This window comes from Triticum urartu, chromosome 4A, assembly GCF_056163025.1.
Source record: "Triticum urartu cultivar PI428250 chromosome 4A, HENAU_Tu73, whole genome shotgun sequence".
In the NCBI taxonomy this organism is placed as follows: Eukaryota; Viridiplantae; Streptophyta; class Magnoliopsida; order Poales; family Poaceae; genus Triticum; species Triticum urartu.
This window is the reverse complement of record NC_141876.1, coordinates 244,644,072-244,663,708: the sequence shown is the minus strand read 5'-3', so window position 1 is coordinate 244,663,708 and position 19,637 is coordinate 244,644,072. Positions and strand designations below refer to the sequence as shown.

The 19,637-nt window shown below is 41.9% G+C and overlaps 1 protein-coding gene across 4 annotated transcripts; it reads right to left on the bottom strand.

Annotated features, from left to right (window-relative positions):
• Nucleotides 1-11,714: 11,714 nt before the first annotated feature.
• On the bottom strand, nucleotides 11,715-19,176 carry LOC125551656 (uncharacterized). Of its 4 annotated transcripts, XM_048714929.2 has the most exons (9): nucleotides 18,918-19,176; nucleotides 17,749-17,766; nucleotides 16,562-17,603; nucleotides 16,039-16,227; nucleotides 15,844-15,939; nucleotides 15,567-15,735; nucleotides 14,738-14,861; nucleotides 12,874-14,649; nucleotides 11,715-12,766 (listed from the first exon to the last, which is right to left on the bottom strand). In XM_048714929.2, the coding sequence occupies exons 3-9, from the start codon at nucleotides 17,310-17,312 to the stop codon at nucleotides 12,371-12,373; spliced, it is 3,501 nt and encodes a 1,166-aa protein (XP_048570886.2). In that variant the 5' UTR covers nucleotides 17,313-17,603; nucleotides 17,749-17,766; nucleotides 18,918-19,176; the 3' UTR covers nucleotides 11,715-12,370. The 4 variants fall into 4 exon arrangements, with proteins under 4 accessions (XP_048570886.2, XP_048570882.2, XP_048570887.2 ...); XM_048714925.2 differs by having other exon boundaries at nucleotides 16,562-17,766; XM_048714930.2 differs by lacking the exon at nucleotides 17,749-17,766.
• Between the last annotated feature and the right edge of the window lie 461 nt (nucleotides 19,177-19,637).

Here is a 19,637-nt window from a genome sequence, read left to right as displayed (position 1 = left end):
ACGCCGTCGTGCTGACGGAACTCTTCCCCGACACTTTGCTGGATCGGAGTCTGGGGATCATCATCGAGCTGAACGTGTGCTAAAACTCGGAGGTGCCGTAGTTTCGGTGCTTGATCGATCGGGCCGTGAAGACGTACGACTACATCAACCAAACGCTTCCGTTGTCGATCTACAAGGTATGTAGATCACACTCTCCCCTCTCGTTGCTATGCATCACCATGATCTTGCGTGTGCATAGGAATTTTTTTGAAATTACTACGTTCCCCAACAGTGGTATCAGAGCCTAGGTTTTATATGTTGATGATATATGCACGAGTAGAACACAAGTGAGTTGTGGGCGATATAAGTCATACTGCTTACCAGCATGTCATACTTTGGTTCGGCAGTATTGTTGGACGAAGTGGCCCGGACCGACATTACGCGTACGCTTACGCGAGACCGGTTCTCTCGACGTGCTTTGCACATAGGTGGCTTGCGGGTGACAGTTTCTCCAACTTTAGTTGAATCGAGTGTGGCTACGCCCGGTCCTTGCGAAGGTTAAAACAGCACCAACTTGACAAACTATCGTTGTGGTTTTGATGCGTAGGTAAGATTGGTTCTTGCTTAAGCCCGTAGCAACCACGTAAAACTTGCAACAACAAAGTAGAGGACGTCTAACTTGTTTTTGCAGGGTATGTTGTGATGTGTTATGGTCAAGACATGATGCTGATTTTTATTGTATGAGACGATCATGTTTTGTAACCGAGTTATCGGCAACTGGCAGGAGCCATATGGTTGTCGTTTTATTGTATGCAATGCAATCGCGATGTAATGCTTTACTTTATCACTAAACGGTAGCGATAGTCGTGGAAGCACAAGCTTGGCGAGACGACAACGATGCTACGATGGAGATCAAGGTGTCGCGCCGGTGATGATGCTGATCACGACGGTGCTTCGAAGATGGAGATCACAAGCACAAGATGATGATGGCCATATCATATCACTTATATTGATTGCATGTGATGTTTATCTTTTATGCATCTTATCTTGCTTTGATTGACGGTAGCATTATAAGATGATCTCTCACTAAATTATCAAGAAGTGTTCTCCCTGAGTATGCACCATTGCGAAAGTTCTTCGTGCTGAGACACCACGTGATGATCGGGTGTGATAGGCTCTATGTTCAAATACAACGGGTGCAAAACAGTTGCACACGCGGAATACTCAGGTTATACTTGACGAGCCAAGCATATACAGATATGGCCTCGGAACACGGAGACTGAAAGGTCGAGCGTGAATCATATAGTAGATATGATCAACATAGCGATGTTCACCAATGAAACTACTCCATCTCATGTGATGATCGGACATGGTTTAGTTGATTTGGATCACGTAATCACTTAGAGGATTAGAGGGATGTCTATCTAAGTGGGAGTTCTTAAGTAATATGATTAATTGAACTTAAATTTATCATGAACTTAGTCCTGGTAGTATTTTGCAAATTATGTTGTAGATCAATAGCTCGCGTTATTGCTTTCATATGTTTATTTTGATATGTTCCTAGAGAAAAAATGTGTTGAAAGATGTTAGTAGCAATGATGCGGATTGGATCCGTGATCTGAGGTTTATCCTCATTGCTGCACAGAGGAATTATGTCCTTGATGCACCGCTAGGTGATAAACCTATTGCAGGAGCAGATGCTGACGTTATGAACGTTTGGTTAGCTAAATATGATGACTACTTGATAGTTTAGTGCACCATGCTTAACGGCTTAGAATCGGGACTTCAAAGACGTTTTGAACGTCATGGAGCATATGAGATGTTCCAGGAGTTGAAGTTAATATTTCATGCAAATACCCGAGTTGAGAGATATGAAGTCTCCAACAAGTTCTATAGCTAAAAGATGGAGGAGAATCGCTCAACTAGTGAGCATGTGCTCAGATTGACTGAGTACTACAATCGCTTGAATCAAGTGGGAGTTAATCTTCCAGATAAGATGGTGATTGACAGAATTCTCTAGTCACCATCACCAAGTTAGTAGAACTTCGTGATGAACTATGATATGCAAGGGATAACGGAAACGATTCCCAAGCTCTTCGTAATGCGGAAATTGACGAAGGTAGAAATCGAAAAAACATCAAGTGTTGATGGTAGACAAGACCACTAGTTTCAAGAAAAGGGCAGAGGGAAGAAGGGGAACTTCAAGAAGAACAGCAAGCAAGTTGCTGCTCAAGTGAAGAAGCCCAAGTCTGGTCCTAAGCCTGAGACTAAGTGTTTCTACTGCAAAGGGACTGGTCACTGGAAGCGGAACTACCCCAAGTGATTGGCAGATAAGAAGGATGGAAAAGTGAACATAAGTATATTTGATATACATGTTATTGATGTGTACTTTACTAGTGTTTATAGCAACCCCTCAGTATTTGATACTAGTTCAGTTGCTAAGAATAGTAACTCGAAACGGGAGTTGCAGAATAAACAGAGACTAGTTAAGGGTGAAGTGACGATGTGTGTTGGAAGTGGTTCCAAGATTGATATGATCATCATCGCACACTCCCTATACTTTCGGGATTAGTGTTGAACCTGAATAAGTGTTATTTGGTGTTTGCGTTAAGCATGAATATGATTTGATCATGTTTATTGTAATACGGTTATTCATTTAAGTAAGAGAATAAATTGTTGTTCTGTTTACATGAATAAAACCTTATATGGTTACACACCCAATGAAAATAGTTCATTGGATCTCGATCATAGTGATACACATAATCATAATATTGAAACCAAAAGATGCAAAGTTAATAATGATAGTGCAACTTATTTGTGGCACTACCGTTTAGGTCATATTGGTGTAAAGCGCATGAAGAAACTCCATGCTGATGGGCTTTTGGAATCACTTGATTATGAATCAGTTGATGCTTGCGAACCATGCCTCATGGGCAAGATGACTAAGATTCTGTTCTTCGGAACAATGGAACGAGCAACAGATTTGTTGGAAGTCATACATACTGATGTATGTGGTCCGATGAATATTGAGGCTCGTGATAGGTATCATTATTTTCTAATCTTCACAGATGATTTGAGCAGATATGAGTATATCTACTTGATGAAACAAAGGTCTGAAACATTTGAAAAGTTCAAAGAATTTCAGAGTGAAGAGGAGAATCATCGTAACAAAAATGAAAATTTCTACGATATGATCGCAGAAGTAAAATATTTGAGTTACGAGTTTGGTCTTCAATTAAAACAATGTGAAATAGTTTCACTACTCACGCCACCTGGAACAACATAGTGTAATGGTGTGTCCGAACGTCATAACCGTACTTTATTAGATATAGTGCGATTTATGATGTCTCTTACCGATCTACCACTATCGTTTTGGGGTTATGCATTAGAGACAACTGCATTCACGTTAAATAGGGCACCATCTAAGTCCTTCGAGACGACACAATCTGAACTGTGGTTTGGCAAGAAACCAAAGTTGTCGTTTCTTAAAGTTTGGGGTTGTGATGCTTATATGAAAAAGTTTCATTGTAATAAGCTCAAACCCAAATCGGAGAAATATGTCTTCATAGGATACCCAAAGGAGACTGTTGGGTACACCTTCTATCATAGATCCGAAGGCAAGACTTTTGTTGCTAAATTCGGAGTTTTTCTAGAGGAGTTTCTCTCGAAAGAAGTGAGTGGGAGGAAAGTAGAACTTGATGAGGTAACTGTACCTGCTCCCTTATTGGAAAGTAGTTCATCACAGAAATCTGTTTCTGTGACACCTATACCAATTAGTGAGGAAGCTAATGATATTGATCATGAAACTTCAGATCAAGTTACTACCGAATCTCGTAGGTAAACCAGAGTGAGATCCGCACCAGAGTGGTACGATAATCCTGTTCTGGAGGTCATGCTACTTGACCATGACGAACCTACGAACTATGAAGAAGCGATGGTGAGCCCAGATTCCGCAAAATGGCTTGAGGCCATGAAATCTGAGATGGGATCCATGTATGAGAACAAAGTATGGACTTTGGTTGGCTTGCCCGATGATCGGCAAGCAATTGAGAATAAATGGATCTTCAAGAGGAAGACGGACGCCGATAGTAGTGTTACTATCTACAAAGCTAGAATTGTCGCAAAAGGTTTTCGACAAGTTCAAGGTGTTGACTACGATGAGAGTTTCTCACTCGTATCTATGCTTAAGTCTGTCCGAATCATGTTAGCAATTGCCGCATTTTATGAAATCTGGCAAATGGATAAACAAAACTGCATTCCTTAATAGATTTATTAAAGAAGAGTTGTATATGATACAACCAGAAGGTTTTGTCAATCCTAAAGGTGCTAACAAAATATGCAAGCTCCAGCGATCCATCTATGGACTGGTGCAAGCATCTCGGAGTTGGAATATACGCTTTGATAAGTTGATCAAAGCATATAGTTTTATACAGACTTGCGGTGAAGCCTGTATTTACAAGAAAGTGAGTGGGAGCACTACAGCATTTCTGATAAGTATATGTGTATGACATATTGTTAATCGGAAATAATGTAGAATTATTCTGCAAAGCATAAAGGAGTGTTTGAAAGGAATTTTCCAAAGAAAGACCTCGGTAAAGCTGCTTACATATTGAGCATCAAGATCTATAGAGATAGATCAAGACGCTTGATAAGTTTTTTCAATGAGTACATACCTTGACAAGATTTTGAAGTAGTTCAAAATGGAACAGTCAAAGAAAGAGTTCTTGCCTGTGTTGCAAGGTGTGAAATTGAGTAAGACTCAAAGCCCGACCACGGCAGAAGATAGAAATAGAATGAAAGTCATTCCCTATGCATCAGCCATAGGTTCTATAAAGTATGCCATGCTGTGTACCAGATCTATTATATACCCTACACTGTGTTAAGCAAGGGAGTACAATAGTGATCTAAGAGTAGATCACTGGACAGCGGTCAAAATTATCCTTAGTGGAATAAGGAAATATTTCTCAATTATGGAGGTGACAAAAAGGTTTGTCGTAAAAAGTTACGTCGATGCAAGTTTTGACACAGATCTGGATGACTCTAAGTCTCGATCTAGATACATATTGAAAGTGGGAGCAATAAGCTAGAGTAGCTCCGTGCAGATCATTGTTGACATAGAAATTCACAAAATACTTACGGATCTGAATGTGATAGACCCGTTGACTAAAATTATCTCACAAGCAAAACATGATCACACCTTAGTACTCTTTGGGTGTTAATCACATAGCAATGTGAACTAGATTACTGACTCTAGTAAACCCTTTGGGTGTTGATCACATATCGATGTGAAACTATGGGTGTTAATTACATGGTGATGTGAACTATTGCTGTTAAATCACATGGCGATGTGAACTAGATTATTGACTCTAGTGCAAGTGGGAGACTGAAGGAAATATGCCCTAGAGGCAATAATAAAGTTATTATTTATTTCCTTATTTCATGATAAATGTTTATTATTCATGCTAGAATTGTATTAACCGGAAACATAATACATGTGTGAATACATAGACAAACAGAGTGTCACTAGTATGCCTCTACTTGACTAGCTCGTTAATCAAAGATGGTTATGTTTCCTAACCATGGACAAAGAGTTGTTATTTGATTAACGGGATCACATCATTAGGTGAATGATCTGATTGACATGACCCATTCCATTAGCTTAGCACCCAATCGTTTAATATGTTGCTATTGCTTTCTTCATGACTTATACATGTTCCTATGACTATGAGATTATGCAACTCCCGTTTGCCGGAGGAACACTTAGTGTGCTACCAAACGTCACAACGTAACTGGGTGATTATAAAGGAGCTCTACAGGTGTCTCCAAAGGTACATGTTGGGTTGGCGTATTTCGAGATCAGGATTTGTCACTCCGATTGTCGGAGAGGTATCTCTGGGCCCTCTCGGTAATGCACATCACTTAAGCCTTGCAAGCATTGCAACTAATGAGTTAGTTGCGGGATGATGTATTACAGAACGAGTAAAGAGACTTGCCGGTAACAAGATTGAACTAGGTATTTCGAATATCGACGATCGAATCTCGGGCAAGTAACATACCGATGACAAAGGGAACAACGTATGTTGTTATGCGGTCTGACCGATAAAGATCTTCGTAGAATATGTAGGAGCCAATATGGGCATCCAGGTTCCGCTATTGGTTATTGACCGGAGACATGTCTCGGTCATGTCTACATTGTTCTCGAACCCGTAGGGTCCGCACGCTTAAGGTTTCGATGACAGTTATATTATGAGTTTATGAGTTTTGATGTACCGAAGGAGTTCGGAGTCCCGGATGAGATCGGGGACATGACGAGGAGTCTCGAAATGGTCGAGACGTAAAGATTGATATATTGGACGACTATATTCGGACATCGGAAAGGTTCCGAGTGATTCGGGTATTTTTCGGAGTACCGGGTAGTTATAGGGGAAGCAATGGGCCTTGATGGGCTTTAGTGGGAAGAGGAGAAAGGGCCAAGGGGCTGCTGCGCCCCCCTCCCCTCTAGTCCGAATTGGACTAGGGAAAAGGGGGGCCGGCCACCTCTCCTTCTCCTCCACTTCCTTCTCCCTTCCTCCCCTCTTGGTGGACTCCTACTAGGACTTGGAGTCCTAGTAGGACTCCACATTCTGGCCGCACCAACCTTGGCCGGCCTCCTCCTCCTCCATCCTTTATATACTGAGGCAAGGGGCACCCCAAAGACACAAGTTGATCCACGTGATCTATTCCTTAGCCGTGTGCGGCGCCCCCAGCCACCATAGTCCTCGATAATATTGTAGCGGTGCTTAGGCGAAGCCCTACAGCAGTAGTACATCAAGATCGTCACCACGCCGTCGTGCTGACGGAACTCTTCCCCGACACTTTGCTGGATCGGAGTCCGGGGATCGTCATCGAGCTGAACGTGTGCTAAAACTCGGAGGTGCCGTAGTTTCAGTGCTTGATCGGTCGGGCCATGAAGACGTACGACTACATCAACCAAACGCTTCCGTTGTCGATCTACAAGGTATGTAGATCACACTCTCCCCTCTCGTTGCTATGCATCACCATGATCTTGCGTGTGCGTAGGAAATTTTTTGAAATTACTACGTTCCCCAACAATAGCTTCATATTTCTTCTCTGATTTATTTGTTTGGTTTGGCCAACTAGATTGATTTGTCCTGCCATGGGAAGAGGTGCTTTGTGATGAGTTCGATCTTGCGGTGCTCAATCTCAGTGACAGAAAGAGACATGACATGCATGTATCGTTGCTATTAAGGGTAACATGATGGGGTTTATTCATACATGAGTTTATATTGCCTACATCATGTCATCTTGCCTAATGCATTACTCCAATTTCCCATGAACTTAATGCACTAGATGCATACTTGATAACGGTCGATGTGTGGAGTAATAATAGTAGATGAAGAATCGTTTTAGTCTACTAATCTTGGACGTGATGCCTATATACATGATCATTGCCTTCGTCATAATTATTTGCTTTTCTATCAATCGCCTAATAGTAATTTGTTTACATGCCGTATGTTATTTTCTCGAGAGAAGCCTCTAGTGAAAACTATGGCCCCGGGGTCTATTTCCTATCATATATTAAAACCCAAAATACCTTGCTGCAATTTTCTTATATTTATTTTCTTTTGTTTTTTAGTTAGATCTATTTATCAAATCTCATGCAATTTAATCTATCTCAATAGCGTTGAGGGATTGACAACCCCTCTACGCGTTGGGTTGCAAGTATTTGTTGTTTGTGTGCAGGTGTTGTTTACATAGTGTTGCTTGGTTCTCCTACTAGATTGATAACCTTGATTTCATAACTGAGAAAAATTCTTACCTCTGGTGTGCTTCATCACCCCCTCCTCTTCGGGGAAATCCTAACGCAGATTACAAGTAGCACAAACGTCTAGAGGTCGACCGCCACTAGCCAGGATGCGTGCATGGACGCGGCGAGGTTGCACACGCTAAAGCGGTGCACCTAGGAGATGAAGAACGAGAAGGTGTTTAGGAGCCTCTTGCCCACCAAGGTCTCTCTATACAACATCCACATGCCAATTTAATTCCATATTGCTACACACACAATTACTCAAGAGATGTCAGGGTGAAAGGATTGTTGCAATAAGACTTGCTTGCTCGCAAAGATTAAAGTAACTAGAGGATACCCCATGCGTTGCGGTGGAAAATTAAGAAATAATTTAAGTATATATATGTGAATAAATGAAAAGAAGGCAATGAGCATGAGTATTAAGTGACATACTGCAGCACATAAAGTTAAGTATAGCATGAATTTTCTCATGTAAAATGTCACCAGACTGCCAAAAAATCGTCTAGCTATTTTCAGGGAAATTACATTGTGATTTATTAGTAACAAAGTTGCTTTGAAATTGACTAGAGTACCTAATAATGGCATCTATTGAGCTGCAAAAAAGAGTTCTACATGTCATGTGTCACCACATCTCTGTAGGTTGAGCAGAAAAAAGGCTATAGAAAAAAGCACAAATAAAAATGTAATTTCATAAGAATATAAATAGATATTAGTTACTGTATATTTTATCGCTACATACATTAGGTCATTTGCATGACAACGATAGCACGATAAGATAATCATAAACCAAAGTAGAAATAAACATCGGCAAACTTCTAACATGGGCTTTGGTCCCCACTGCATTGAGTCTACTCAGGTGCTTCTATACATATAACTCATTAGTAATGAAATGCAAACCAGATGTTAGTTTGTATTCAGATTGGGGTTTAAGGTTGAATCAACAGACAAAAGAACTATGTACCATATCATGCTAGATCGTTCCCAAGTAGGGGCAACCATCTGGAGTTGCTGGCGGTAGAGCAGGTTCCCCCGCCATGGCGATGGCGTTGCATCTGTTTCTTATCGAGGCATTTCCTACAATTTAGGAAGAAAAGTCGATAAAAGGATATGGGCTTTAAGCACTACATGGATTATTTGGGCATGTTTCCTTTTGTCCTTTAGCCCAGCCCAGAATAGGATAAGGCTCTTCATCATACAGGTACAAAACACACATGATTCTCTCTCAAAAAAACGCACATGAGAAATTGATCTATGGTAAAAAAAACACAGGAAATTGATCCCCAAATCTGCAGTACCAAATCCTAGCGCGCCCTGCACACCACCGCAGGACGCAAGATGGCCACCCCCTCCTTCGTGTTGTCGAATCCTCTGCTTCTTCTCTCCATGGACCGACGACACTGGCCTCATCCTAACCTTCACGGTTCCAAGTGTCGGTTGCATTGTCCAAACCAACCATTTGGCACCTACCTAACTCGAATGGTGAGCTCATGAGGGGAGATGCATCACACCAGTGCCAGGGATATATGTGTAGTGGATGGAAAGGCACAACCGCGGGGAAGGATGAATAAATAGTTGGGTGGAGTGTGGCGGATAGTCCATGAGGACGAATAGTCTGAGTTTTAATGGCACACACACGTCCCCTTAGATCCTCCCTCAGTTTCATCTGTGGGCTGCTCCGATTCCTCCATTGGTTACTTTTTGGTAGATATTGTGGAGGAGAGAAACTGGTGAGGTACAACGTGCAAGGCTGGCCCTTTATTTCATGGACAAGAGGTTGAGTTTCGGAAGGAAAAAATGGAGAACAATTTGAGAGAAAAAACGAAACAGAGAAGCGGAGTAGCATTTATTTTTCTATGAATCGAAATGATGGGTGATGAGCCCAATTGATACTGCTGAATGGCAAGCGACGAAGAGCCAGATTTTTTATGAGGTGGCGTAAGAACAAAACGAAAAATTGCTGGTCTTAGTTGACTTGCTGATGTGGCATGCGTGATTAGGTGGATAGGCTGCATGTGGTAGTTTTTTCATGACTTAGTGCGAGAGAAGGCTTAAATGCTTTGCTTAGTGGGACATTGAGGTGGACATTTTGCATGTTAAGAAAATTCGGACCAACTTATTAAGAATGTAAGGTTAGGACTCCCAAAGATTAAAGTAACTAGGACTCCCATCGAATAGTATGCATGCGATAGATCTTTTCAACTTTGCTTCCTATTCAATCAGGTGCATATTTTGTGAGATAATCTCTTATTTTGATTTTATCTTTTCCCTATGGATTTCAAGATAGGAGGGCAGCTTCGCACGTGCACCCGGGGGGGGGGGGGGGAGTCGACGAGCAAGGTGATGTTGTGTCTACTTTTGTGCAGTTTGTTTTAGAGAAGTCACACTGATTTCTCTATATATTTTCTATTTGCAGAGAAATTAGTCAAAGGCGGGCTTCAGTTAAGACTGATCTAAAACCGGTTGAACAATGCCAACATTACATAGTTGTATGTCATTTAGGGCTGCCTAAATTCATATCACCCAGAATTGTCTGATTTCTTCGAATATGTTGATCTCATGAGGTAATAAATTTTAGAGCATTATACTTAGCATACTTAGAATGAAAATTTAAATCATGCATGTGTTTAGGAACTTAGTTCAAAATCATATTGTGGCTTTCCTTAATTTCTAAGTTGTCGGCACTTTTTCTTTTTGTGGTTGTTGGGGAAATATTTGGTTATGCTTGATTTTTGATCTTCCTTACGCCTTTAGTCATCACGGTTATATATATTTTATCATAACACATGAGCATGCAACTATGATATCAAGTAATTCTTCATTTATTAGTAGATGAAATTACTAAATGTTGCCCGTAGCAAGCAAGCACGGGCATTGTCCCAGTGATAATAACTAATTATTTGTGTTTACCTTTGGAAATTCCGAATCATTTTGAGAAGGTGGTATACTTGTGATTTTTTTCCATCATAATATTTGTATTATAAGAATCATAATATAAGCCTTGTAAACATCAACGTTAGAAAACTTAAAAGATGGCAGAACGCTAGCCTTTATATAAAGAAACATCAGTCCAAAAAAGAAAATTGCAATCAAGACCGAAGAATCTCCTGAGCATGACACCATCTCCCGTCACTTGCCTTCTGCATCACCACAACAGCCACCAAAGTAAAAAAATAATGGATCACCTCCTCACCTGAGCTCGACGCGACTATCACTAATACGCAGTTTTGTGAACCTCCAAGGTGACTCATCAAAGGTGAAGCCATTACCGTTGAACGAGTCAGACCAGGGAAACACCCGGGACGCGCCATCGAACTCCAAATCTGCCACACCAGCATGACCAAGACGTCAAAGGAGGAAACCACGATTCATCATCTTCCATATGTCGCCGATGCAGACCAAAATCTGCATTTGCTCCTGAACAACCTCCCAAGCTATGTGCCGGCGTTGGAGCATGTCGCAGTGATGGAGCCTGAGGACACAAGTCCACCACAAAGATGACGCTGCCGCCACACCACCTTACTTGAATAGACTGGTTTTCAAATCCATTCCCAGCCATAGGACCGATTGCCTTGTCGGGAAGAGATATGAAGCTTCTTTATCCAACGCCACCATCGTCGCTTTTGAAACCAAAGACAATGAACAACCAAAACACCTAAGCTACTACTGCCTAACCTAAAACTACACGATCCACACGTGTAGATTCGATGAACCCCCCTCGCCACTAACGACCAGGATCATCGGCGGAGGAGAGCCACCAGAGGAAGGCTGCGAATGGACTCTCCTGCCGGCAGCTAGGTACACTTGTGATTATCCCGTTGATAAACACACTGGTACTTCCTATGTAAACAAATACTATAAGACATTTAGTGATTTGAAACGTTTTATATTTTATAAAGAAATATAAGACTGTTTAGATCCGCCGGAGGAATAATGATTTAAACGCTCTTATATTTCTTATTATACCAAGTATTTGTTTACAGACGGATGTTTACAGAAGGAGTACTTACAATATTAAGACACTGCAAGCACAGAAGCATCGACCAACGCAGCATCCAAGACTCAGCCATGCCAAACAGAATACCCAAACCAGATTATGGACTTGTTCTACATGCGGATTTCTGTATGTACACACAGACGGAATTTATGCAGGCGGTCTACAACAGCAAACCAGTCATACATGGCATATCTGGTCGCAAACCTTTAGCCCTAACCCGTCATATGAGCGTTTCAAAATGACCTAGCCCAGATTTACCCCCTATAGATCAGGTTTTAAAAATGAAAATGCTCGCTCGCGTGTACAATACATAAATCTATAGAAAGCAGATTAAAGCAATGCCCGGCAACATCTGTCCAGCTGACAGCCTTTTTTCAAACATGGTCCATGTAACTCCGTCCTGCACGGTTCCACAACGCCGAGGGCCTGAGGCAGCCATCTGTTCAGCAGCCAACAAAATCAAGAGCCCATAGCACATGCCCCAATACAACAGCATCCGATTAGTAGCAACAGGCAACATCCTGCTTCATCATCCTTCTTCCATGCTGCACCACTCCACGCAAAAAACTGCAGACACCAATTTGTTCTCCTTAGGCTTGTCTCCTCAGATCATTGGACGGATTCGGCCCCCTGATCCTCCCAAACTGCAAATTATCTCTAGACCTATCACCAGGATGCCCCACATCATTGGACAGATTCCGGTAACTACCATTTCTCGCAACAGAATTGGGATGGCCATCCTCACCGGCCGTCATACCCATCCTTGGTGCCGGAAGCATGTCAAAATGCGTCGGTCTCGGTCCACTAGTCCTCATGTACCTTGTGCTGCTTGAAGAATTCAGGCCCCGGGCGTTTGAAAACTTGTTCATAGCTAGGAAGTCACTCGGGATGCTACTCAAGTCCATGAAACATTTCCTCGCCTTTGCATCTGCTACCAGTGCCGCCCAATCCTCTGACTGCATGAGGGCATTGGCATTACCAATAACCTAGAAAACAACAAAGATATATCAGTACAATGGCACAAAACTAGCAGCAAAACAACACTAGTACATTGCTCTTGATGCATATTTTTGAAGGAGGATGGAGGGGATACCCATAGAGCTCTCCTAGCTCGAGTAAGAGCAACATTCATACGACGTATATCTGCAACAAAACCGACACCGTGGTTTGAGGCACGGACACATGACATAATAATCACATCACGCTCCTGGCCTTGAAAAGCATCAACTGTGTTTATGTAGATATCTTTCCCTTCCTCGGTATTCATAACCTCCGCAAATTCCCGCTGAAGACACTTCAACTGCAACTTATAAGGAGTGATTATACCAACAGATGCTTTCTTGCCACCATTAGCTCTCAGGAACTTCTGAAGATGCTCATACAAACACAATGCAAACTGTGCTTCATGGACATTCTGGTATGAAGATGACCCGCCTCTATGGGACTCACGCCCATGCGAGATGTCATAGAAAATGTAAGGTGTCATTAATGCATCTTTATAGAATGCCTCATCGGGCAAGTTGGCGATACTTTCACTATCTGTAAGGCGGCCTTGGTAAAAGTATCTTGATGGAAATTCACGGATCTGGGGATGCATCCGATATTGCACTGACAGCAAAATGGTAGGGCAACCAGCTTGCTGAAACCTCTCAAAAAGACTCCTGCTGTAGAGTAAAGTTCCTGCTGCTTTGCTAATAACAGTGGCAGGGAGCTGCTGTGGATCACCAACCAAGACACATCTAGCTGCACCAAGTGAAAGTGGAGGGAGGACTCCTACTTCACTGGCCTGAGCAGCCTCATCAATAACAACCATATCAAAGCCATGATTAAGGGCGGAAAATAACTTGCGACCACTGCTTGATACTGTAGTAAAAACAATTTCCGCTTCACTGGCAAAACTAGCTTCCAGACTAGCCCTAGCATCTTCCAGATTGAAGTTTCTGCCAACACGGAACCTGCTTTCTGATATCAGCAGGCGTGACATCTCAACCAGTACTTTATCCCTGCTTTCCACAGAAGCAGCAAGTTTCTGAAGCAGTATATCACGGTTACGATCCCTTTGAGCAAGCATGTCTGGATCTACTCCAAACGAACCCTGAGATCTACCAGCCTCTGCAACCATATTAAGTTCCCTCTGCAGAAGTGTTATCTCTTGTGATAATTGTTGTTCACGGACTTTTAGTTGATGCAGCCACCCAATTACTTCCTCACGTCCCTTCATTAAAAGCTGTTGCGTCCGTCGCTCAACTGAAACAGCTTGTGCAGCACGGGACTGTGAATCAACTCCAACACGGGCAACGTCAGGGCGGTAGACCCTCATCTCACCATCTATGAAACCACGATCTAGAACACGAGCAAGCAGCTCATCTGTTGCAGCATTTGATGGGGCACAAACAAGCATCCGCGGTTTGGGGCAAAGCTTGGGAAGAGTGCGAAACAGGTTCTGATTCATGCTCTGCAAAACTTCATCCATTGAGCCTGCAGCAACAGCTTCTGAGGTGCTGCTAGCACTACCACCAACTTGCTCATAACTTTCAGGAGCAAGTTTTTTTAGCAGAGCAGCATAGTAATGTTGATACTGAACAAGATGAATAACATTTAGCATTCCCCAAACAGTATGAGTTTTCCCTGTCCCTGGAGGACCTTGTACCAATGTGAAAGGCCATGGTTCTTGTTTCTTCACTACTCCATTGCCTGTGCCAGCAGCTGTATGCATTGCAGCCCAATGGATTGCTGATAGCTGAGGCCCATTGAATGTATGATGGAGATGACAAGAAAAATTTGGAGTGAAGCAGTCAGGCATAGCAGGTGGCTGCTCTTGGTACTTGGGGAAGTGCTCTGGACTCGGCTGAAGAATTGCATTTTGCATCTAATGGAAACATTTCGATCAAAACCAACTGAAAAAATATTAACCAAGAAATCCAGATAGCATTTAACTAAGTATAACTGTATATCACCTGCACATTAAGACGGCGGAATGCGTGCAACGCAATATACTCCCTTTGTGTTGTTGCGAGAGAACCGAGACCAGTTAGATACCAGGTGCTTTGAGGTTGGAGTTTCCCCAGAACATTAATCCCACTGTCACAAATACAACACAAAAAGAATAATAAGACGACTGAACATACAGGATTCAGTTAACAAATGTATAAACAATAGATAAATGGTCAAGTTATAGTGTTCCTAACATCAAGCAAAATCAGCAAAGAATATGAGTTGAACCTATCAACCTAACAGCTAAAACCACAAAACAAATATGCCCATGAACCTTACGACAAAGCATGTTCTGATGAGTGACGTTTAGCTGCGGTGTAGCTTAAATCTATCCATTGGGCAATAGGCTGCTATGGTTGTCGGCATCAGGTATGATATATGAAGCTGCAATGAGTTGCAGAGCAGATGTTGCATGCATGTCCAAGAGTTCAATTTAACAGTGAGTGAAAAATCTGCATTTTTTTCAACAAGTAACCCTTGATACAAATAAAAAACTATGCCTAAGAATAAAACAATAGATCTATCTTGCAGAAAATCTCATTTATTGTGGATACTATACGCATGTATGACGAGAGCAGAGTGAAGTCTTAATGAGCAAACAACAACGGAGATAGTATTTACTTTCAGAGTGGCGGATTGTTAAAGAATGAGCATTCACAATGATAAATCCATTTGCAGAGAAAGCAAGGCTCCAACAAAACCAAGTTCAATAAATACTAGTTCAAATGCATCCAATATGTTGTTAGCCAGCTAAGAAACAAATAAACAGTGATATCGGAAACATCAGATTACCAGCTAGAATCAGAAGGGTTCCCAGCATAAAAACGGATAATTGCTCCAATGGGATCACGTGTATCATTAGGCATATGGCGCCGGACTCTACCAACAAGCCGTCCACACTCTGACTCGGCATCTTCATTTGAACCAACAGTCTTCCTATTAGAATTACTTGACTGTGCAGCTAAAAACAATGAAATGGGTAAATAAGCGGAGTTGTCAAAACACTTTCTCGAGAGTAAAATATTTGCTCAGTTAATAAACTACTAAAAGAGAAATACAGTGGAGCCACCTGAATCAGGCCGAGGGAATGACAAAACTGCAACTTCTCCTTCTTTAAAAGTCCATTTATATTCATGTGCTGGTAGAACAAGAACATCATACCACCCTGGACACATTAATCATGATTTGGTCAGGTGATGATTGCATCAAGAAACGAGAGTGCATACTACAGAACATGCCATGAATAAAAAAGTGGAAGATATACCTCTTTCACGCCTATCCACGGTTCTAATGCGCACCATTACATGTGCATCCCTTGAGACAGCCTCAAGGGATTCCTCATAAGAATTGTGTAGCTGAGCTCTGCATTCCTCAAAAAGCAAAGGCTCAAAAACTCTAATGTACTCCTCAGCAGATTCAAAGCTTCCAGGAACAGATTGAAGTTCCGACTCCTCTGCTCAGATAAAATGTGCTTTGTTAAATTACAGGCACACGTGCAAAAGTAGTCTTTCCATCAATGATGAAATAGTGAAGACGCAAAAGAAAAGGTGCCAGAGTATAAAAAAATGAGAACACACACAAAAAAAAACATACATTGAGCAAACTATAACAACCTTGAATACATACACAAAGCAGTGAGCTTATAATTGTTCAGATTAAGCAAGCAATCATACATAATTCATTCTCATCACACAGCATATAATTTTCCAGATTAAGCAACTGTATTCAACTGTGTTAATTAAACTAAAGAGATCCAAAAGAAACATGGATAATTTAGGAGAACTAACCTGGATTATGCCAGAACTTATCACTTGTCACTTCCTGTAGAAGTCGTTCAACAGATGTGTCATGATATTGTGTATTATTTGCTGAAGCTTCTTTCTTGGAAACAAAAGACCTCTTGTTGGCTCGTTTCTGATCTGCCATGTTCTGCCCTGTTACATCTGCTCTCTGAGAAGAGAGTGGTCGGCCCTTGAACTGCTTGGAATCCATACTTTGCCTCAAAGTGGCCTGCCTTGGTACAGATTGTTGGTACCCATCTGAGGGGGGCATTTCAGCATTCATTTTCTTTGACCAGTTCGGAGATGCCAATTCAACATCAACACTGGAATCTGCATTTCTATCACTTGGGGTGGCAGAATTACTTCGTTCTGGACCCATCATTTCAGATTGCCTCTGGTCCCTGATGGCCAGCTGGTTCTGTGTTCCTGCAGCTACTTCACCAGCTGCACGAGATTGTCTCCTGGGTGTTGATATTGTCATTATACCAGCTTGCTTTGCATCCTCGTGATTAATTATCACAGTTTGTCTGGCTCGCTTTTTACCAAGCATTGCTACTTTGTGTTCATCTAACTTAGATCTCTTTGGAGGATTGTTCGCAAGCTTCAAAGCATAATTGGCTTCTACTCCTCTAATACCCTTTGACCTGTTTTGCAGGTCTAAAGCATCCTCAGGTTGATTTCCTTCACATTCAAAAGTTTTCAGGTTTACTAGCTCTGTGGGGTCATGAAGCGCTGGATCTCTAGGCTCATCAGCCATTTCAGTGTCCCTAGGGTCAGCAGCAATCCCGTATTTAACCACGACACCAGATTTAACAAGAACCAGGATCACTCTCTTGTGATTCTATTTCCACGTGGGTAGCTGCAGTACCAACCGACTTTGCTCTGTTGCTGGATCACTACTTCCTGCAGTGTCAGAAGCACCACATGCATCACACACTCAGACCACTCTCCCTCTACTTTTTGAATTGCTTGTGAAACCTGAATGGATGGATCAGCCTGTTCTCAGTTAAATTCAAGTTTTGAGTTCTAACAGTCCAGATCCTGGATTCTAAGATACACAAACACAGAGGTTGAGTAATCTTCGTATAAATCAGCATGCAGCACCTTCATGGGTCCAATCCAACCCTAAATTCTTATTACTCTGCTCACTAAACTATAGAGACACCAAAGATAAATCTTCACTAACAGTTCACCTCTTTCCTCACCATTGCCTACATACAACAATCATAAAATAATCAAACCTGTTTTGACCATTGTCACAAAAGATCACGTCACAAGATTATGTACATATAAGAAAGAACATGAACTGTTGAGTTTAGCTAGTGTATCAAAAATATCAATAACTGAGAAGCTGCGCAAATTTTCCCTTATATAGCCTACTGCAAATCTTTGCATAGAAATATAAAATCAAAGAATAAGACAGATTGGTCACCATAATTTGGTGAAAGGGCAACAGTGGTCAAAGGTATCAGCTGCTTTGATTGGAGGAAGCTGAATGTGCTCCTCAATAGCTGTCTCTTTATTTCCCATGCAGATGCGCAATGGATATGGAAGATAGGTTGTGTAACAGATGGTTAAGAGAATATAGCATATAACTAAAGCCTATGATATTCTACATATTATTTATACTGCTTTCTTAATCTTTCAAATATAGGGCAAAGAGCTGGCATGTGCTAAGGGCCTTTAAGTATCTGGAAGAGGTCGTTAGTTTGCTATCTTCATTGTAGCAAAGCTATCAGCGACAACAAGATTATTCTTTTCAGAGTATAGTTAGCTATAGTAATAATAAGAGAAAAAATAAGAAGAGAACAGATATTAAGCTGGTTTTCTACTTTGATGAACAGAAATACGAAGAACAGCTAGGGACTTCAGTAAGTTTTCAAATGAATTGGGGCTCTATTTCACGACAACACTCTCTTAACGGAACCATTTTTTCTACTGAAATTTTCCAAACAACACTATATTGCACTGTTGTTACTGCTAGTTTCAGTAAACAAAGAAGACACATGCAGAACTAACACGGTCTGGGACACTGAGCCGAAGCAAAAGATAGAGAACAAATTATTGTTAACGAGAAATATGAAGTCAACTAGCACGATCTATAGCATAGCATGTCACCCGCAAGAAAAACAAAACAGCATAATTAAGGATGTGTTTCCATTTCTGCAGTACCACATAGTACTAGTACTATTGTTGGCACATGGCAGGATACAGTACTGAAAGTATCGTCTGCCATCGTTGAGAAATTCGTTTGCATGTATCCGGCAATATTAAGAGGTAACCCCTCGGAGGAGCCGATCTGAGTTCGGAGTGGTCACAAGCAGTAAGAGGGAGGAGGAGGCGAGGCCGGTGTATGCGTCACCTGTGCCACGCGGGGTGCCGGAGTATGGTGAGCAAGGCTAGACCTTGCCGTCGGCGGGGTCGATGAGCTCACTTCCGCGCCTGCAGTCCCCCTCCCCACCTCCGTTTCGCCCTTGCCGCCGTCGGCCTTCCAGCTACCATCCAAGCCCTCACCGATGCGCCGCCACGACCGCCTTGAGGATTTCGACTGGAGCTGCGTGGGTTGGGTCAATTTTCTGAATCCAACCCGTCCTCAGACCAGCCCGTTTACATCCTTTTTTTAGCCTAGCCCGTTTACAGTTGTGCGGGTTGAACCCACAAGTCAAACTGGGTCTAGACCGCTTCCCATCTACTGTGCCGAGGTTGCTAAAAAAACAAATCTACTGTGCCGAGAACTTAGCGTCCTCTTTTGGATTTAATAAATCTTTTCCAGTTAGGGCATGTGATGACATATAGATACGTATGCCCCATGACAAAAAGTAATTTGAGGCATCTACATTAATTGTTTTCTCCAATGCAAGTTATTATTAGTGGGCCTCATTAAGAAATAGAAAATAAAGACTAGTACATATGTATCTCTACTTTTTACTCTAACATTTTCAGCTTTTGTCACAGGATCACACTTTTTCTCTTCAAGCACCCGCCTCCTGGAGAGGATCCCGCTTCCCTATCCGAACCTACTTTACGTCATATTTGATCCTACATAACATGCGAGGCATCACCTTCCCGCTATGCATTGTAC

Bases quoted from the DNA above. Each gene is read 5' to 3' on its own strand.
- LOC125551656 (XM_048714925.2), bottom strand. From the start codon at position 17,312: ATGGCTGATGAGCCTAGAGATCCAGCGCTTCATGACCCCACAGAGCTA. The intron at 14,862-15,566 runs GTAATCTGATGT...TATTTGTGACAG, and splicing joins AACCCTTCTGATTCTAGCTG to TGGGATTAATGTTCTGGGGA. The intron at 14,650-14,737 runs GTGATATACAGT...TGTTTCCATTAG, and splicing joins TCCGCCGTCTTAATGTGCAG to ATGCAAAATGCAATTCTTCA.